General features: G+C 36.2%; 1 protein-coding gene across 2 annotated transcripts; it reads right to left on the bottom strand.

Annotated features, from left to right (window-relative positions):
• Positions 1–51: 51 nt before the first annotated feature.
• On the bottom strand, positions 52–16,742 carry gpcpd1 (glycerophosphocholine phosphodiesterase 1). 2 transcript variants are annotated; one of them, XM_052586268.1, is made up of 20 exons: positions 16,458–16,742; positions 15,754–15,841; positions 14,949–15,039; positions 14,770–14,854; positions 13,519–13,594; positions 10,496–10,537; positions 10,267–10,390; positions 9,772–9,997; positions 9,468–9,630; positions 9,006–9,135; positions 7,393–7,447; positions 7,217–7,309; positions 6,976–7,053; positions 6,838–6,877; positions 6,408–6,466; positions 6,179–6,244; positions 5,963–6,099; positions 4,658–4,793; positions 4,263–4,423; positions 52–1,368 (listed from the first exon to the last, which is right to left on the bottom strand). In XM_052586268.1, exons 2-20 carry the CDS (start codon positions 15,800–15,802, stop codon positions 1,185–1,187), a joined length of 1,995 nt encoding a protein of 664 aa, XP_052442228.1. In that variant the 5' UTR covers positions 15,803–15,841; positions 16,458–16,742; the 3' UTR covers positions 52–1,184. The 2 variants fall into 2 exon arrangements, with proteins under 2 accessions (XP_052442228.1, XP_052442229.1); XM_052586269.1 differs by lacking the exon at positions 16,458–16,742 and adding an exon at positions 15,945–16,144.
• Between the last annotated feature and the right edge of the window lie 1,874 nt (positions 16,743–18,616).

The following is an 18,616-nucleotide window of genomic DNA, read 5'->3' as shown; positions in this document are numbered from 1 at the left end:
GATGCATTTTGATGATTTAGAGATCAGCCTGAAGAAAAGAAAAGATATGGATTTCATTGGTTTTAAACATGTTTATTCTGGCTCTCAGAGCATTGTTCTGGTTTATGTTGGCATTTTGACATCCACAACACTGACCCTCGGTTTCACAGAGACAAGGCATAAGCCTAGTCCCAGACTAAAACACATTTCTGGGCTTTTATAACTGAAAGAAACTTGCACTGACTGATCTTAAAATCTGTCATTTGCTTTGACTTGTCTCAAGATGCACAGCAGTAGTGTTTTTTATCTTAGGCACATTTATAAAAAGTTATTTAATTGTCCTAATTGTACGTTTGCCTGATCCTGGTTTAACCTAAGGCCTGTCTGTGAAACCAGTCCTGAGTGTGGATTCATACAGCAAGTTGCTGGAGTCAAATGGAGAGCAAACATGCATGATTTTACTGCCCTGCAGTAAGAAAGCAGTATGAATACATGCTGAGAGATGAAACCACACTGACGCTCAGCACAGAATACAGGTTTACAGGCACATTCATTCAAATATACACCCATTTACAGTAAAGGGCAATTAGGTCAATTGCATATCTGAAGAAAAAAAGATGAAATTTTGTTCAGTTGAAACCATCAGCGTTTCTTTTAAGAGTAAATCTGTAGTGGAGAAATAATTACAATATACAGTGAAGGAACATGTTTATGAGCGTCTTTTTAAAGACAAAACTTTTAAAGAGATTTTTAAAGAGGCAGGCCTCTCGTTTAGCAACTGAAATGAAAACGCTATTTTAAATAATTTTAATATATTTGAGTGGTATAATCCTGCATTTTTGTTGTTCGTGAAATTTAAATACTACATTGGGTGTTAATGTTCAATACTCATTCCACAGATAAAGAAATCAATAAATACTTGAAAAAGAAAAAATCTGAAAAGAGTTCCCAAGAATATTAAGAATTATAAAACAAACATTACACATTTTTTTGTGCATCCAGATATACAGCAAATTGTCTAAATATTGCCTTTGTGTAAGCTAGCATTGTGTAATTGTGCCCAATATCATTCTTTATGCGTGATTGCACTCTGAAACATCTCAGGCTTAAGTTTGGCTTAAGGATGGAGCATATTTGTGCGTTAGTTCTGGTGCATTGTGGGAAGATTATAGACATAGAGTGAATCTGGACTGGCTGTGTGGGTCTCAAGAGGAACTGAGGCCGGAATCGGATTCCCCGTTGGCCTCCTGGGCTTTCCCTGCGCACGGAACAGAGGAGCAGGGAATGCTGTAGGAGGAACAGGCACACGTTTGAATGACCTCCTTTAGCGTTCCACCCTGTTCCTCTACATTGAAAATGTCTGGCTGCTCGAGCTTGTCGTCGCAGATTCTGTGGACACAAAACATTATTTTAGCTGAGGAATGTCATCTAACAAGGAAAAAGCTAGAAGGAAGTTTCATTAACATAAAAGTAGCCATCCGGAGCAAAAAAAAAAATGTGAGAAGATTTCACTGTAGTTTTCACTGTTTTACAGTAAGCATCTCCACATTTTTGCCATATCATGCCTTTCATTTCTGCTATAGACAGCAAGAGTAGACAGAATATTTAATATGACAAATGAAGCTTTGAGCATTACATCTGTGAGTCTGTGCAACAAAACATAAAAAATGTCCTTCAAAAACATGGACATGGACACAGGACAGTGAGACATGTAAAACGGACTGTTATTTTGTAGCCCAATAGCCTCATTTTCATCCATATCAAATCACCATGAATTGCTGTTGCAACCGATTTCATTCAGTAAAAACACACACACAAATAAGGTGGGACATTATTTTCTCAATTGTGAACTGACTGGATCCTAAATGGTAAATGAAGTTTACAAGTTTAAAAAAGAAAAGAAAAGCCTTAATACTCCACAAAAGGATTCTTTCTATATACAGTATGGAAAAAATACTATGGGAGTCAATGGCTACCGTCAATTGTTTGGTTACCAACCTTGTTAAAATATCTTCTATGGTGTTTAGCAGAAGAAAGAAACTCATACAGGTTTGAAAAAAGTGGAGGGGGAGTAAATAATTACAGAATTTCTATTTTCTAGTGAACTATCCCTCTGAGATGACCCATAGCTTCTTTGGTATATGTTAAGATCAGGGATGTGTTAAAAAAAACATTCATGACTTTATGATGCCTACTCTCACTGAGGTAAAAAAAAAAAAAGCCACATTCTCTTTCAGAATAAACAAAAACAACTAAATCCTAAAAATCCAACCTCACTGCTCGTGATGTTATTCAGATTCAGAAGAACACAATATATTCATGAAATGTTAAGTCACTAGTGTCAGAAATTCTGAAAACATGATTGCATTTAAAATATATCAATGGAAACTGCAACAACTTCATTACTTTATATGTGCAAAGCACATAAATATTGTGACCAGTTACAGCTGACGTCAACAGACTCACACGTTCATTGTATATATATATATATATATATATATATTTCTGTTTTCTACCATGATGTTTCTACCATCATTATGAATACTGGTCAGCTCATTTCCATTGGCTCTTGGAAGACTTCTGTTTTGCATCATCCATTACAAATGACATGCCAAAAAATATTTGCAGCTATTAAAAATATATCCCAAATGTAACCTTAAGGAAAAGAAGTCATCCATTCTAAATGTGTTGGTAAAGCACTTATCAAGATTTAGAATAGTCTATAATTATTTTAATCTATAATTTCCATAATATTATAACACCCAACAGACAATATTCAAATATAGCTGGGTTTAAGGACTGGCATGACAGGTACATTGAGATCATTCATATTGAGATCTTTTTCTGCCATGCCTTTATCAAGATCCTCAGTCATGCTGGTTTGAAAGCAGAAGCCATTAATCAATCCATCCATCCATCCATCCATCCATCCATATATTCATTCATTTATCCTTCAATGATTAAGTCATTGAGGTCCACGGAGAGGATTTGAACACTGTTAACGTGGCTAGTACTGAAAAATTCACATTGGAAATGAAACAAATGCACAACTGCACTGTAATTTGTGCAATATGGGTTGTGGGAGAGAAACTCAGTCATAAAGAGGAAGTCTCGAAATCTCAGAATGATGTAACAGGCAGCCGAAGGAACTTTAACCCTGTGCTGAATAATTTAAATAAAAGCTAGTCAAAAACAAAACTCCACAGTATTGCTGTCTCACATCATATTAGTAAAACACTACGGTTCTTGTGGTGCTGGTCGGGGAGAATAATCAGTCAGGCAGCAGCCAAATGCCAATAAAAAATACAAACAACTGAGAAACAGAAGACATTACGGGCGTCAGAGGAGGCTGAAGCATTGGGCTTTGGCACCAAGCATTCCTGTATTCTGAAAAAAGAGGCAAATTACCACAAAATCATGTGAGGAATATTTAAAAAAGGAAAAGAGGATGGAAAGGAAAGATGTGGATTGAGTCAATAATGCACATAAATATTTTGTTTCCAAGGAAATAAGAGTTGCATCAAACAAATTAAAGGTTAAACTTGAAATCTTTTGCAGACTGTTTAGTTGGTTGGTTTTGGTAGTAAAAGGTTATTACTGTATATATTATAGTATATATTTAAGTATTGTGTGTGTGTGTATATAAGTATAATAATTTTCCAAATTGCAAGGAAAATAACTAACACTAAATAAATTAAAAACAATCATTTTTGGGTAAATTGTTCCTTTAAAATTCAAACAGGAACACAGTTTCTCTAAGCAGGTCTTGAGGGTTTTACTGCAGCGGAGAAGGAACAAAAATACGGAAGAAATGTTAGCTGAATTTTAAGAAAGTGCAAGAAAAAGAAATCTGCAAACACTGCATTGTTGTGTAAACGTGTCAGTGTTTGATGGACCTCAGTTTTAACATGTACATACAGCCGGAGGTTCAGTCTGATTGTAACTAATTGAAAATTGCATACATAGCATGAAGTGCATTACATAAATGCAGAACATCATTGATTAGTTTAACCTTTACCCAGAATGATACACAGCTTCACTCAGACTTGTGCTGATATGCCCGGAACTTCACGGAACAGCTATAAACTACAAGTGATTTACACAGACATGCATGCAAAGGCTGTCTTGGTATTTATAGTGAGTCAAATTAAGGTGATAACATCACCTGCTGTGGACTAATGCATAATGCTTCTGCTTTATGATTACTCTTTCAACAAGCTCACTACATTCTACACGTTTGTACCATTTATTTATTTTACACAGCAAGACAAATTAGAGCTCACCTGTCATATATGAGGCCATCAATGCCGTGTTCCCTCAACTTCATCCTGTTCTCATGGTCGTTGTTGTAGTCGCCCCAGCAGAAGACCACCAGCCCTTTAGACTGAGCCTCTATGATGAACTCCATGTTTCGCAAGAGCTCATCAGTGTGGGCGCTGATTCCCTGTGAGCACATTCAAAAGTCTTTATTTCATCTTTGTCAGGAGCTCTGACATGGAAAAAATACAACCACATTACTCCTGCAGGTAAACAAATCTCACAGAAGCCAAACAACACAATTAGATCTCTTTCACTTCGTAGGTTTGGAGAGTTTGTGTTTAAACACAGCGTTATTATGCTGCCAAACTCTGCGTCTCTCCGTGCTAATTCACAACTATGTTCTGAAGCGTTCTCTTACCAGTATGTTCTCACTCTGAGCAAAGCTCATGGCGATCTTAGTGCTCTGACAGCGGATGTCCATGAGTTCAGGATAGAGGTCTGTCACTCCTTGGGTCAGAAACAGGATGGGATATTTGTTCTGTTTTTGCCTCACCCTGAAGAGAACAACATAATTTATTTAAACTTAATCTAGATTGACTATTTATTCTTTCAAGGAACAGTTCACCCAAAAATTTAAATCTCCCCTAAGTTTTCTCACCTCCGGGCCAAGATGTAGATGAGTTTGTGTCTTCATCAGAACAGTTTTGGAGAAATGAAGCACTGCATCACTTGCTCACAAATGTGATCCTCTGCAGTGAATGGGTGTCATCAGGACGAGAGTCCAAACATATGATAAAAAACATCACACTAATCCACAAATAATCCACATCACTACAGTACATCAATTACCGCCTTGTGAAGTGAAAAGCTACATCTTTGTAAAAAGCAAATCCATCATCCAAAATATAAGTCCATAATCCATTATACTGCTTACACCAGTGAAAAAGTCCTCTCACATCAAAATCTACAAACATATTCCAACTATTTTTGCTTTTAAACGTTGCTTGATCTGTGCATATTTCTATCCTGATTCAGACAAAACAACTTTTTCACCTGAGAAAGCAAAATAATGGACAGAGCACTCATATTTTAACCAGAGGCAACATTTAAGTTAAAAACAACTTAATGATGGATTTATTACATTTGTTTATTCACAAGACGTTAATTGACAGACCAGATCAGTGTGGATTACTTGAGGATTATCATGATGCTTTTATCAGCTGTTTGGACTCACGGCACACATACACTGCAGAGCATCCATTGTTGGCAAGTGATGTAATGCTTAATGTTCTGATGAGGAAACAAACTCATCTACATTTTGCACTAGAGGCCAACCAACCAATTAATCATGCATCTGATTAATCGGGCCATTTTTGCCATTTTTTAATTAATCGCCATTGGCCGATTGTGCCGATTTATAAGCATAATTTCTGCCCTGATTAAATATCAGGCATCGGCCAGAGAAGAACCAAATCTCTCTAAACCAATCTCTATTTTGGACAGTCTAATGGCGAGTCTTTTTTTTTTTTTTTTTTTGGTCAATTTAAAATGTTTATGTGAACTATTTCTTTAATAAATGTCCCTGCACTTATTGTGCAAATACATTTTAAAGAAACATGTGGTTGGTTTATACGGTGCTTAAATAGCCTGCCAAAGTACAAATATATACAACCTTAAAATATCAGTGCAATATTAAAATATGCACATGAACAAGACCTCTTACATAGTGCAGATATCAGGATCAAAACATGAGAAGACTATTTTCCTATTGCCGGCATTCTGCAGCACACACGTGAGAATGATGTCCAAGAACTGATTCATGTTGAAGTAGGTGGAGAGTTTTGCATCCCAGGAGCCATCCTGTTTGGAGAAACAGATTCATGAGGGTCTTTTTCTCTCCAGTAACACTGAGATCAAACCAGCTTGAGGCAACACAAACCTTGAACTGACAAATCCACTTGAGTTCAATGTTGAATCCCACATGATCTGGAACAGCCTGGAATATCTGAAACATAATACCAAATGAGAAAAGAGGTTAACCAAGCAGTACAGGTTGGCAGTATATAAGCAAATATTTACCACGATTTTCTTAAATGTTTGGTCATTAAAAAGGTCACTTTCTTAAATTACTCAAAAGATAAAAGTAAAAAAAAAAAAAGTTGTCATACCTGTGAAAGGGAAGGGAAAGGCTGGTACTCATCTACATATTCCTCTTCATCCTGCAAGTCTAGATAAAGAACCACCATAAAAAACAATCATCTTTATCTATTTAACAGTTAACTGTTTATTCAGCTCAATACAGTTCAACAGAGGCTTGGATTCTAAGCCCTAAATAAAAATAATCAGATCTGAGATTAATCACAACACTGATTTACAGCAAAAAAAAGTATTTGAATTTTTTATTTTATTTCTTAGCACTAAAATAAATGTCATTATGGAGACTTTGAATTAGACTTTTACTTCAGGAACCTGACTATGGATAACAGACAAAAGACTGCACAGTAATCTGTCCTTAAATCTACCAACTAGTTTGACAAGTAGTTATATAATGATCTGCATTTGTATTGTACTTTTGTGACAAATCAAACCAAATTCTACCTTTGTGGTCATTCACTTCCATGGCAGCTGTGTGGGCCAGCTGAGAAAACCAAGCACATTCACACTCATCAATATCAGCGTGGAGATAATTGCATTTCATCGATCGATCACAGCAAAAGAGTCTGAAATAAGCCTTACTTTTAAAAGCTGAAGTTGATCAAATGTAAGATCTTTGACAGGAACTTCAACCAGTAACATTGAGTTCTTGTCTGTTTTCTATGAAAGGATACAAAAAATGTAAAGCATAAGTACAGAGATTATCTTTCTTCCTCTAGTTTAGCAATTTTAATAAGTGTTTACTATACTGAAGGACACTAAATGAGTTGTACAAACAGTGACTTCTCAATGTCAAGTAATGGGAGCCAAAAGTGACTGATACCTTTTTAGTAGAAATACAGCAGGTGAGATCATGGTACACAACTGGAACTAAATCTTTAGAGAGATGAACATCAAACTCTACATAAGCAGCTCCCTGTGGAAAAAACAAGCTTTAACCTTATATTTTCTATAACAAAACAATGTATTTTTTGGTTGAGTTGCATTATTTACACTCACGTGGTTGGCCGCACTTAGAAATGAGGCAATTGTGTTTTCCCTGATCTTGTGATGCCTGAATTGAAATAGAATCATATTTTCATCAGCAACAAATTTCTTTTTTAAACATGCACTTCTCTTTCAAAAATCATGCTTGTTGTGTAATCATAAACTAAGGTGTGTTAATTGTGTTTTCCTGCTTTATAGTTTCTACAGAGCTTGTTACACAGGCTGTGCAAAAATTAAAGCCAATACACACCTTGTTTTAAAAGGCAACAACATGTGTAAAAAAAAAGCTCGGGAATGGCACGAACTTAGAGTAACTCCCTTCCCGTCTATTTATAAAGTGAACTCAAAGTGAGGAGATGGGGTGGAGGAGGGATGCTGATAAACAGTCAATGGATAGAGGTAAGTCAGCGATATTTATACTATAGGATTGATTACTTGATTATGGTCCACCTGTGTTGATTAGGCTAAGTATCTGATGCGCTCCTCCCGAATCTCGTTAATAAAAACATCATTTAAATAAAAAAAATATATTAATTTGTAGGACCGTTAAACTTTTTTGCATTCTGACATTATTATCATCATGATAATAAAGCATATATTCCTCCTCATTTTGTAGTAGACTACTACTATGTAAATAATAATAATCATTATAAAAATATAATACAAATAATAGTAAAAAAAAATAAAAATAAAAAGTTAAACTGTAAAAACTTGTCACCTGTAAAGTAAAACTAACACAAGTTTTGGTCTTATATTCAGTTTGTAATATTAGTCTTATATTTATTATTATTATTATTATTTAAATGTTTTATGGACCGATGAGACAAAGATGAACCTTTATCTAAGTGATGGGAAAGCAAACTGTAAATGATCTTAAGCATACAAGCTCATCTGTAAAGCTTGGTGGAGGTGGTGTCATGGCATGGGCATGCATGGCTGTCTCTGGAACAGGCCCTCTCAAATTTAACGATGACTTAATGTATGATTACATTAGTAGAGTGAATTTGGAAGGGTACAAAGCCATCTTGGTTACCAATATTCAAGAAAATGCCACCAGACTCCTCAGAGAGTTCAGTCAAGGAGTTTATCAGGGAAAAGAAATGGAAAGTCTTAGATTACCTAAATCAATCTCCAGATTAAAATCCGAACAAACATTAATTTCACCAGCTGAAGATGAGACTAAAGACAGAAACTACCCAAAACAAGCAACAGTTAGTACTGCGTGCATTAAAGGGACGGGGAAGGCATTTCAAAGCATAAGACCAAGAGTCTGATGATGTCTATGGATTGCAGACTCACTGCTCTGATTGCATGCAAGGGATCTGCAACTAAATATAAGCTTTTAATCTTTTCCATATGCCTTAAGTTCAGCTGTCCCAATACTTATGCTCACATCAAATAGTGGAATGAACTCTAAAAGTGCTGTCCTTGGGTTTTTATTTGGCAAAACATGTATGTGTTGAAACAGCTAATAATAAAATGTGACATTCTGTCTCGTATTCTTCTTTGAATCATATTTGCAGATGTCTTGACTTGTACACACACTCTCACACACACACACACACATACATAAATATAAAAATTAAACTGGTGTATATATATATCTACACACTGTTACTACTCACTTGTGAGCATGAGTGCTTCCTGCTCCTCTGTGTCCAACATCCAGAGGGCTCCTTTTCTTCCAGTATTTGGCAAAAGACTGACTCATGTCACACTGAAAGTCTTGGATAGGACGCGTCACCAAGTAATCCACTGAAATCCAATCAAGAATAAAAGCATTTATTCAATGTTTAAGCCAACACTTAATGCTTTAATTTAATGAAATCAGCTCATCAGTAAATGAATGGCATCATAACCACATTATCTAGGTACTTAGCAACAATGCAAGCAGGGCGGATATTTCCAACATTAGTGACTTCACCCTCTATTTACATAGTCTGTGACATGTTTACAGAGGCAAATTTTGTGTGCATGCAGTAAAAGAACAGATACTATCATGGGTGGCAGGACTGTGTGTTAGTTTTATGGTGTAAAATAAATGAGATGTTTAGACTTTGAACAGTGCATCATGGTACCGATTATACCTCTGACTTTTCCAAGAGTTTGTCTGGCATTCCGACTCATGATGGGTAGGGTGACCACACCCTGATCTTTACCACTATCCCTAAAAGAGGAGGACAAGAGGATTGCGGTGCCCACGTGACCAGGATGGACATCACCCTGAACCACGGCCTCACTCAGCTCCTCCTAAACAACAAAGACGTGACGTAACAATCATAAGTCACCGAAAGGATTCATGCAAAATATACTTCAAAACAACATCAAAGTGCTTTGTGATGCAATTATGGACAAAATCTTCCTACTAAACAATACCAAAGATTTCTGTACCTCAAAGAACTCAAAGGTGAGCTCTAGGTTGTCGGGGTCCATGGTGTGAATACTGTATTCGGTCCACCGGGAAGGTTCAAGGGCATATCCACATTCTGGCTGGGAATGACGAGACCTATATCCACTGTCGCTGATCATACTGGTCTCCAGTGTAGAGGTCATCTTATGCCATGATGAAGGGCTTTCCTCTTCTTCCTCCTCGATACCTTCCAGCATCAGCTTCAATCTAAAGTATATGAATTATTTTTTTAGCATATTCTTTCAGGAAATCAGGCATCAAAACAGTACAAGAAGAATTTGAAAATAAAAATAAAAATTTTGTACTTGGTCTATAATAATGTATAGTGCTTGACTTGAAAAGAATATTGCAATATTTTGCATCCCACTATTTAACATATCAATTTGACTAGTGATTTTTTTTTAGAACATACGTCTAAGGACCCTGTGACTGACTGACCTTGAGATAAATATGTATTCTGTACTGAAGGATATTACCTGAAGCGTGATGTCTTAAACTTTTTCTTGGTAATAGACACTGGAGTTTTCACAGAGTAATGCAGCCTGAGACGAATTTCTGTCTGGCACGTCAACCAGCCAGAGTCCACACACTCAATGCCATCTGTAGATCAAATAATTTTTATTTGCATGTTTAAGTAAGATAGCATGATGTTTTTTTTTTTGTTTTGCATTAAAACATTTATCTAGTTTAAATTATCAAACTTACTATGGACTCCAAAATGTCCATCGTCAATCAGCAGCTCAGATTCTGCAACACATAACAAAATTTAATATGGAAGGTCAACCGCTCCTGCTACACATCTACAAAAGGTTCGAGTCACCACCTGTACAGAGTAAACAGACACCACCACCATGACACATTCATTTTCTGGTTTGTTTCTTAAACAATCAAAATATACAGATAAAACAAGTGTTCAGTTTCCTCTGTACTGGATGGAGCTCTACACGTTTGTAGCCTTATATCATACAGGCATGTTAGAATTTATGAGTGACAATAAATATAATTATAACAGATTAATACTTGGTTGGCAAAAGTTAAATAACAAAAATCTAAATGCATCACCAGCAAGCATTACCATACAAGGAAACTGATTTGTGGCTACACAAAGAAATTCTGACAAACTTTTAAAGCACTTAACACATTACATCTGGAGCAAACAGATACATGATTAAAACTATGGATCCTGTCTAGTAAAAAAATGAATAAATAATTATATATATATATATATATATATATATATATATATATATATATATATATATATATATATATATATGTGTATATAATATATATATATATATATATATATATATATATATATATATATAGATACAGATGTTTTGCATAGTTTGTGACATGTATGTGTTAATTGTGTTGTGCATGTAAAAACAAGTGTTAAAAACATGTATGCTTTAAAATACATTTTACTGTTGTTGTTAATGTAAAAATAAACAAGATAATTAAAGAAATTATTTAAAAAAAACTTATTTCAAAGAAATAAAAAGTGTGCTGTGCATGTAAATAAGCGTTAAATGCAATTTTCCATTCAAATTTACTCAAAATAATTCATGTAAATATTAGAAAATAAATCAAGGAAAAATGTGTGTTGTGCATTTAAATGAAGAAATAAATAAATCTTTTTAACGTAGCTTCTAATGTAAAAATCAACTATTAAAATTTAACACAATTTAAAAAAAAACACAATTCTTTAAAGAATTAAGCCCAACAATTGTAAAGTGGCTATATTGGAAGTCAAAAGAAAAAAGGGTTGCTTGTAAACCCAAAAATGCGCCAGTGAAAACTGCTTCACTTTGTTTGGCCAAGAGGAATAATAGCCCACTAAATGTTATGGTTTCTAATAATTAGGTTCCATTAGATTTTCTTAAGTGGCTTTTATTGACACTACATCTGTCCATGACATTAAAGACAACATGAAATCACATTTTTATTATCTTCTTTAGAACACGCATCAATGATTTATGCACAATAAGACCATAAGCCTTTATTTAGTGCGTGGGGGCCCTGTCGTAGGACATTCTAAAAGGCAGTGCTTAAAGACACTGCAAAAGATGCAAGACGTGAGCGCAAAGATGAGTGAGTGCAGTGCAGCGGGCTTAATGTTCTAAAACAACCATGGAAAATCTCATTTTTCTTACATTTCACCTGTCATAAACTTCTAAAACAACTGCACCTTAAATCGCAGTGGATATTTTATGCTTAAAGTGGCTCATTTATTGAGCCCCACATTTGGCATGCAGGGGAAAAACAAATAGTAAAGCATGCGCACATTATAATTTGTTCCCTCGTTTCACTAAATCATGCACACAACTTACTAACTTGTTGCCTCCTTTTAAGTAAATTATGCACATGATATAATAACTTTTTCGTTGATTTGATTCAACTAAAATTCTGGCTAAGATTTAGTAATAGGCCTATCGTGTACACAATTTAGTAAAACGAGAAAACAAATTTGTGCTCAAAATTAATTAACGAGACAGAGAGAGAGAGAGAGAGAGAGAGAGAGAGAGAGAATTGGTTCACTCTGAGCAGAATCAATATTTTACCGGTTTCTGTTCATGTGTCTCTGTATTATTACTGTTCTGAAACCGGTTTGAGTAGAAAAAATGGTTGGCGTTATCTCTTTATAGCGTCAAAAAATATGAGAGTCAATAAACACAGGCTATTTTATTCCCTTCCCTCTACAACAAATCCTTTGTATTTAACAGTATTTAGGCTATATAAATGTCAAGCCAAAAACGAATTATTTTAAAGGGAAAATGAAGCCTCTCTCATTTTCGGAACAAATCCAAATGTTTCCATATTCGCAACATATTCCCAACTGTTATTCGTAATTTAGTCATATACCAACGCTGGTTGATCATACAAGCAAGACATACTTTGTCATGCAATTAATCGCTCGTTCTTGAAATTAAAAGTGATCAAGACATTTATCCAGTGCACAATGTTACAAGAAAGAAGACTCTCCAGTTTAGTATAAAGTATTACAATTCCCCGCGCTCCCAACATTGACAAGCTGCAGTCAAAGACTCGGTGCACCAAAATGTTTGAAGAGCGTGAAGGATTCAGTAGAGTATAGTGTAGTTTTTTTTTTTAAACAGTAAGCGAGTCTTATGTAGGTGAGTGTTTGAAACATGTTGGCCATTAGCCTACATGAAATGCATCAATGCAATGATAATTCACCACATTCATGACTGATAAATCAGTTAGCCATGTAAATGGGTGAGACAGACTCAGTAGTATACTTGCAGCAGGTGCACAATAACTTTTCGTACATGACATCACTGCTGGTGGGAGGGGCCCCATCTCGTTCTTTGCAGGGGTCCTTTAAGATGTGCGGTACGCCACTGAGTAAATAGGGTTATTTACTTTTTATTTTTTATTTTACTGGTCTTATTGTGCATAATACAGTGAGGAAAATAAGAAAATAATGTGGGTAGGAAAAAATAAATAAATAACCAACAATAATTATGGCTTTAAAGTATAGTAATGTTCTGAGAGATTAAGTCACACATTACTTTCCAATAGTGTCCTTAATTTGTAAAATGTGTTGTGAAAGTTTCATGTAGTCTTTAAAAAAATCTGAATTCAGCATGTATTAATAATTCACGCTTAGAGTTAAAGGGGACAAACTGATCAGAATGTAATAAGAATGAAGGAAGGAGTCTACAGGTTGCATTATACATGTGGACTATTCTGGGATCAGATACCTGAGGGACTCAATGAGCGTGGCAGCTGATGGGTCTCCCATCTATTGACTATGACTTGACATGGCCCACCTGCATTCTGTAATTCCAAATGGGGGTTAAGATTACGGACAGATTTTGGAAAAAACAAAGCCTACTTTGGCCATTCGAACCAAAGTCTCGCTCCCGAAAAAAGAATGAGATATAGTCACCACTTTCTGCCAGCCAGCCAGGTGGTTGACATCTGAAAAGTGGACTGATTAGTCAGAAGAAACACATTGGCATTTTTCACAGTGTTTAACTAGAGATCTCCAGGTTATTTATATACATAAAAAAAAAGCTTTGGAAATCCTTGTACTTACCACCTCAAATAAGCTTACTTTTCTGATAATACTTCCCTAAATATTGATTCCAAATAAAAAATAAAATAATTTTTGTTCTAAATTCTAAAAGACTATTTCTGGCTAGGAGACAACTAATATGTAAACATTATAAAAGACACAGCACATTAGGAGGGGCTCTGTTCCAGAAATGTCATTCTCCAGGAAAACAAACAAAAGAAAAGTACCAAGAAATGAGTGGAGTTCAGCCAAAAGAGATTAACAGCTGTGAGGAGAATGACCTGGAAACCCCACACACTCACACGGAAGGACTTCAACAACTAAAACTCTATAACACTGAATCATTTGCACCCTAAGAATTAAAAAGAAAGCCTCTGAGGAACATTAAAAATATGTTAAAAAAAACACATATCCCACATGTGAAAATCTACAGTCAAACATGTATAATAAAACAAATGTTGAAAAATGCTGAAAAATCACAAATGTACATCACAAACAACAGACAGTGCATAGATTATGAAGTGCCTTCAAGAGGCCATTCACACAGTTCCACAGTACTGCTTTTCTATCATTTTTCTGTGTAAACATGTGCTAGACAGACGTGTTTGACCAGTTGGGAATGACTTGCGCATGACCCGCCATTATAAAAAAAGCAAGCGAACAAGTTCAATAAGTTTAAGTTTTAAAAAACATGTCTCAAGGCCTTTCGCTTTTTCATTATTCCACTACCCACGTCTGACGTTTTTGAATCTGTACAGTTTTTATGGACCCCAACAGAATTGTAAACAACAACACCTATAAATAAATATACATGCTAAGGCTGCACTTTAAAGGTATTGGGTAATCTGTTCAACATTGGGGCTTTAAAGGTTAACTGTGAACCTTTTAGGTATCACTCCTCTCATGTTTGTTTACTAGGCAAAGTAAATCTCACCTTGGATTCCAAAATGAATCCCTTGAAATAGCGATACTTGGTTTCATCTCCTCTAGGAACCTCAACAGTTGTTCTCCACAAGGTGCTGGGGTGAGACGAGACACAGAAGATAAATATATGGGTCAAGGGTAAGTGTGCGTGCACTGGAAGACAAACATAAGATGACATTGCACATGTACCCATCCTTCTCTTCTGGCTGCAGGGTCACAGCTTTTTGATGACACCAGCCACCCAGGGTTTCACAACTGCCAACCACTGCGATCACCTCGCCTGTTATAGAAACAAAATATAGTTTAATAACCCTCTTATTTGTGGTAGGCAAAGGAATGTGTCTCCAGGTCATAGAGTGCACAAAGATGACATTCCTTTCAACACTATCATATTTATCATGTCAACATTTGCCAAATAATAAATATAGATGCAGGCTAAATTTGTGATGCAATCATGCATGGTTAAAATAACTTGATAATTCTTATTATTACCTAAACATTTCTTGCATTATTCATTTCTATATCACTACTATAGCAAAAATACACTTTTAAAGGTGAGTTTTTTTTTTTTGTCATACATTTCTTTATTAATAGCATTTATTTATTTACAATATCTATGCCAAAATCAACTATTACCATTTTTAACATTTAAATATTTTACAATCATTTTATTTAATAACCCAAATATACATTTATATTTAAATTAATAACAATAGCAATATTAATAATTACAATTAGTTTGGTTAAATTTTAAAAATAGATAGTCATAGCATGAGAAAACATTCCAAAATGGCACATTTATATTAGTTAAATTAGATTGTCTTGATTGCTTTTATTAATAAAAACTTTTTAAAATTGCACAATAAGTAGGTTTCTAAAAAAAAAGCTTTAAACAAATACATTTCACGGCTCTTGTAATATTTGTTAATAACTTATTAGTTAAAGTTGTACACTGTCTTATTATAGGCTGCTTGTATTTAATCTTTCCTCTTACCCAGTTCTGTGGTCCCTCTGACTGTCAGAGTGACTTTACTGCTGTCCATGACTGACACTCAGGCAGAAGGAGAAGAGAATGAAGAGACCTAAAACACAAATGAAAAGAAACACATCTGATGCCCGGTGCAAAACAAACCTAAGCCATGTTAGCAGCATCAGCTGATCTGGATTCGCCCAGTGGTCTGATACCTGCTGTGCACTTTTAAAGCCCCTTCTAAGAATCCGTTACATTATACATGTATTTCAATTACACGCCCTAAACATAAAGCGAGATATTTTTTACCACTGCTGGACACAATATTAGAAAGGGAATTAATGGTAAGTTATGTCAGATCCTTGAATCTAAATGCGATCTTAAGAAAGTAATGTTAGCTTTCACCACGTTTCATGAAACTCCACTGTTTGAGTGGAAGCAAAAACAACACGGTCTGAACCGGCTTCAGCCGGTTTCTGTCAGTAACAACACCCGGTTTCCAAGGGTATTGCTCAAAACATAGCAAGATATCTACATAGAAAACACTGTTACGCTCTAAAAGTTATGATAACGCTACCTAGAAAGGGAGCACACTAGGTTTTAAGACGCAACCATTATTTGCGGAGCAAAAACGTAAATATGTGTAGCGTAAAACAAAATGTATGGCGTACATTCAGTGTCGAGTCCCGCCAATATAGCGATTAAAAACATGATAAAATGATATTTACCTGAGTTTAAAGACAAATATCCATAATTTAGTACGGCGGTACCGGGAAACGTTAACCGCGCGCTGACGTGCCCATGTTTACATGCACGCGGATCTCCGCAACCTCGTCAATGCAACACTGTTAGCTGTGAACCATTTCTTAAAAGAAATGTATCGACGTTAATTCAAGTTTTACGTCTCTCATTTATGTTATAAAATGTGCTAAATTGAGAATAAAAATGAGCGGTGAGCAAATCACTTTGTTTTAGGAAATAAAGTGAAGGGAGGGCTCGAATGGATCAACTCGACTCCGCCTCTCTGCGTTTTCTGGTCACATATGATTGGCGGAAGAAGTGTTTGACGCTCGATGGGCGGGACTTGTATGGATGGAGTTCATGAAGTTCATTGGCGTAAGATGATATGATCACGATGCAATCAAATTTAGTAATTAATATTAAATCAATTATTAAACTGTTTTTTTTTTTTTTACTGAATAACAATTCTTTAAAATAAATAAATAATCTATATCAGAGATTTTAATGGCACTGTATGTTAATGAAGAGTGTTAAGCTACTAGTGGGCTTTTTTATATTGAGAGCATACTTGCAGAAAAATAAATTCACTGTTGGGCGTATAACCATTAAATTTGAAAACTTTGATACTTTTAGCTGTCTGAACAGGGTCAGAGGACTTCTTTACACTAGGCTGTATTAATATTATGGCTTATAAACCAATAAATAAACCAAACAGATTAAGTTAAGTGCACTCAAAGTAACAAGCCAATCATTATTTTTAATTAATGTTTAATAGTATATGTGTGTGAAATCAAAAAGGGTGGCAAGGTCAGACAAACCTTTACTGTAAAATCAGGAGACTATCGATTTCTCTGGCCTGCCTTTCAGCAGAATTAACTGGTTGCGTAATGTAGTGCCTCAGCAGGACTGAACACATTCTGCAACTCTGTATTGTGTAACAGAGGTCAGTCTCACTTTCTCACTCAATAGGGTGAGAAAGTTCAACAAGATAAACCATATCTTCAGTAATAAAGTTTTGCTGTGTCCTTGATTTCTTTATGTTTGCCAGCACTGGTAGCTTTTCCTGTTCCCACGTGAGCCATTGAGAGTAAGTACAATTGGTCTTTGGAAAGAGCTAGGGCTATTGCTCCCAGAATGGTGAATGGTGTGTATTCGACAGTGCTTAGCACAACTGAATGAATGGGACTGCAGGATTATAAATATTTAACGAATCAGGCTCTTTGGGTGTACTCACACTAGCCAGTTTGAACCGTGCCCGGGTGCGTTTGACCACCAAAGCGCGGTTCGTTTGACTCGTGTGAGTGCTCCGAATCGTGCCCGGGCGCGGCTCGATTGGCCGGCCCTGGCCCGCTTGGAAGAGGTGGACCAGGGCACGGTTCAGTTGGACTCGGGCGCGGTTCGCATGCAGTGTGAGCGCTAACCGTGCAGGAGCACGGAAAAGGACGCGTTGCGTCACGGTTTTGCGACGCTCCAAAACCAACATGGCAGGGAAAGGGTCGCTTTGGTCTACGGCAGAGGTGCAAAACGCATAAAAACTAAAAACTGCAAAGTCCTTGCTGCACTTCAGCTGGTACCTTGCAAACATCCTCATACGAGCAGCGCGATTACGCGAAAATTTTCGCGCCACTAAGGCGACACATCTGTTTAACAACAGGCTGTGAGAGGGCTGTGGACCAAACGACACAAAATTATCCACAAAGAAAACAGAGCGATGTACTCCATTGCGTTCAGAGAGCGCCACTCTTCCTGTTTATCCCGAAACCGTCGCACCATAATGACGTAAGCGTGCTGCGGCACGAATGCTGAAACGCTATATGTGAGTGCAGGACAGAGGGGGAGGGGGGACAATCGTACTCGGGCCCGGTTCATGGCAACCGTGCCTAGTGTGAGTACACCCTTTCTCTCTTGTATCATGTTTTCACCCTCCCGCTGCTTGCCCTCGTCTGTGGATAAGATAATAGACAGATTATGAATAAAGTGTGTGTCTATAACTGGTTTTAAATGGTGAATTAGTACAGTGCTAATTCCACCCCCCAAAACATGCAAAAGAAAATAAATATAATGAGGCTTTTTAGATTGCTCTTCCCAGTATGGTTTTTCTTGCTTATTTTTATGCTTCTATTTTTAAGGAAGGAGAAAAAGTGAG

Source organism: Carassius gibelio, chromosome B20, assembly GCF_023724105.1.
Source record: "Carassius gibelio isolate Cgi1373 ecotype wild population from Czech Republic chromosome B20, carGib1.2-hapl.c, whole genome shotgun sequence".
Classification (NCBI taxonomy): Eukaryota; Metazoa; Chordata; class Actinopteri; order Cypriniformes; family Cyprinidae; genus Carassius; species Carassius gibelio.
This window is presented reverse-complemented; position numbering and strand designations above follow the sequence as displayed.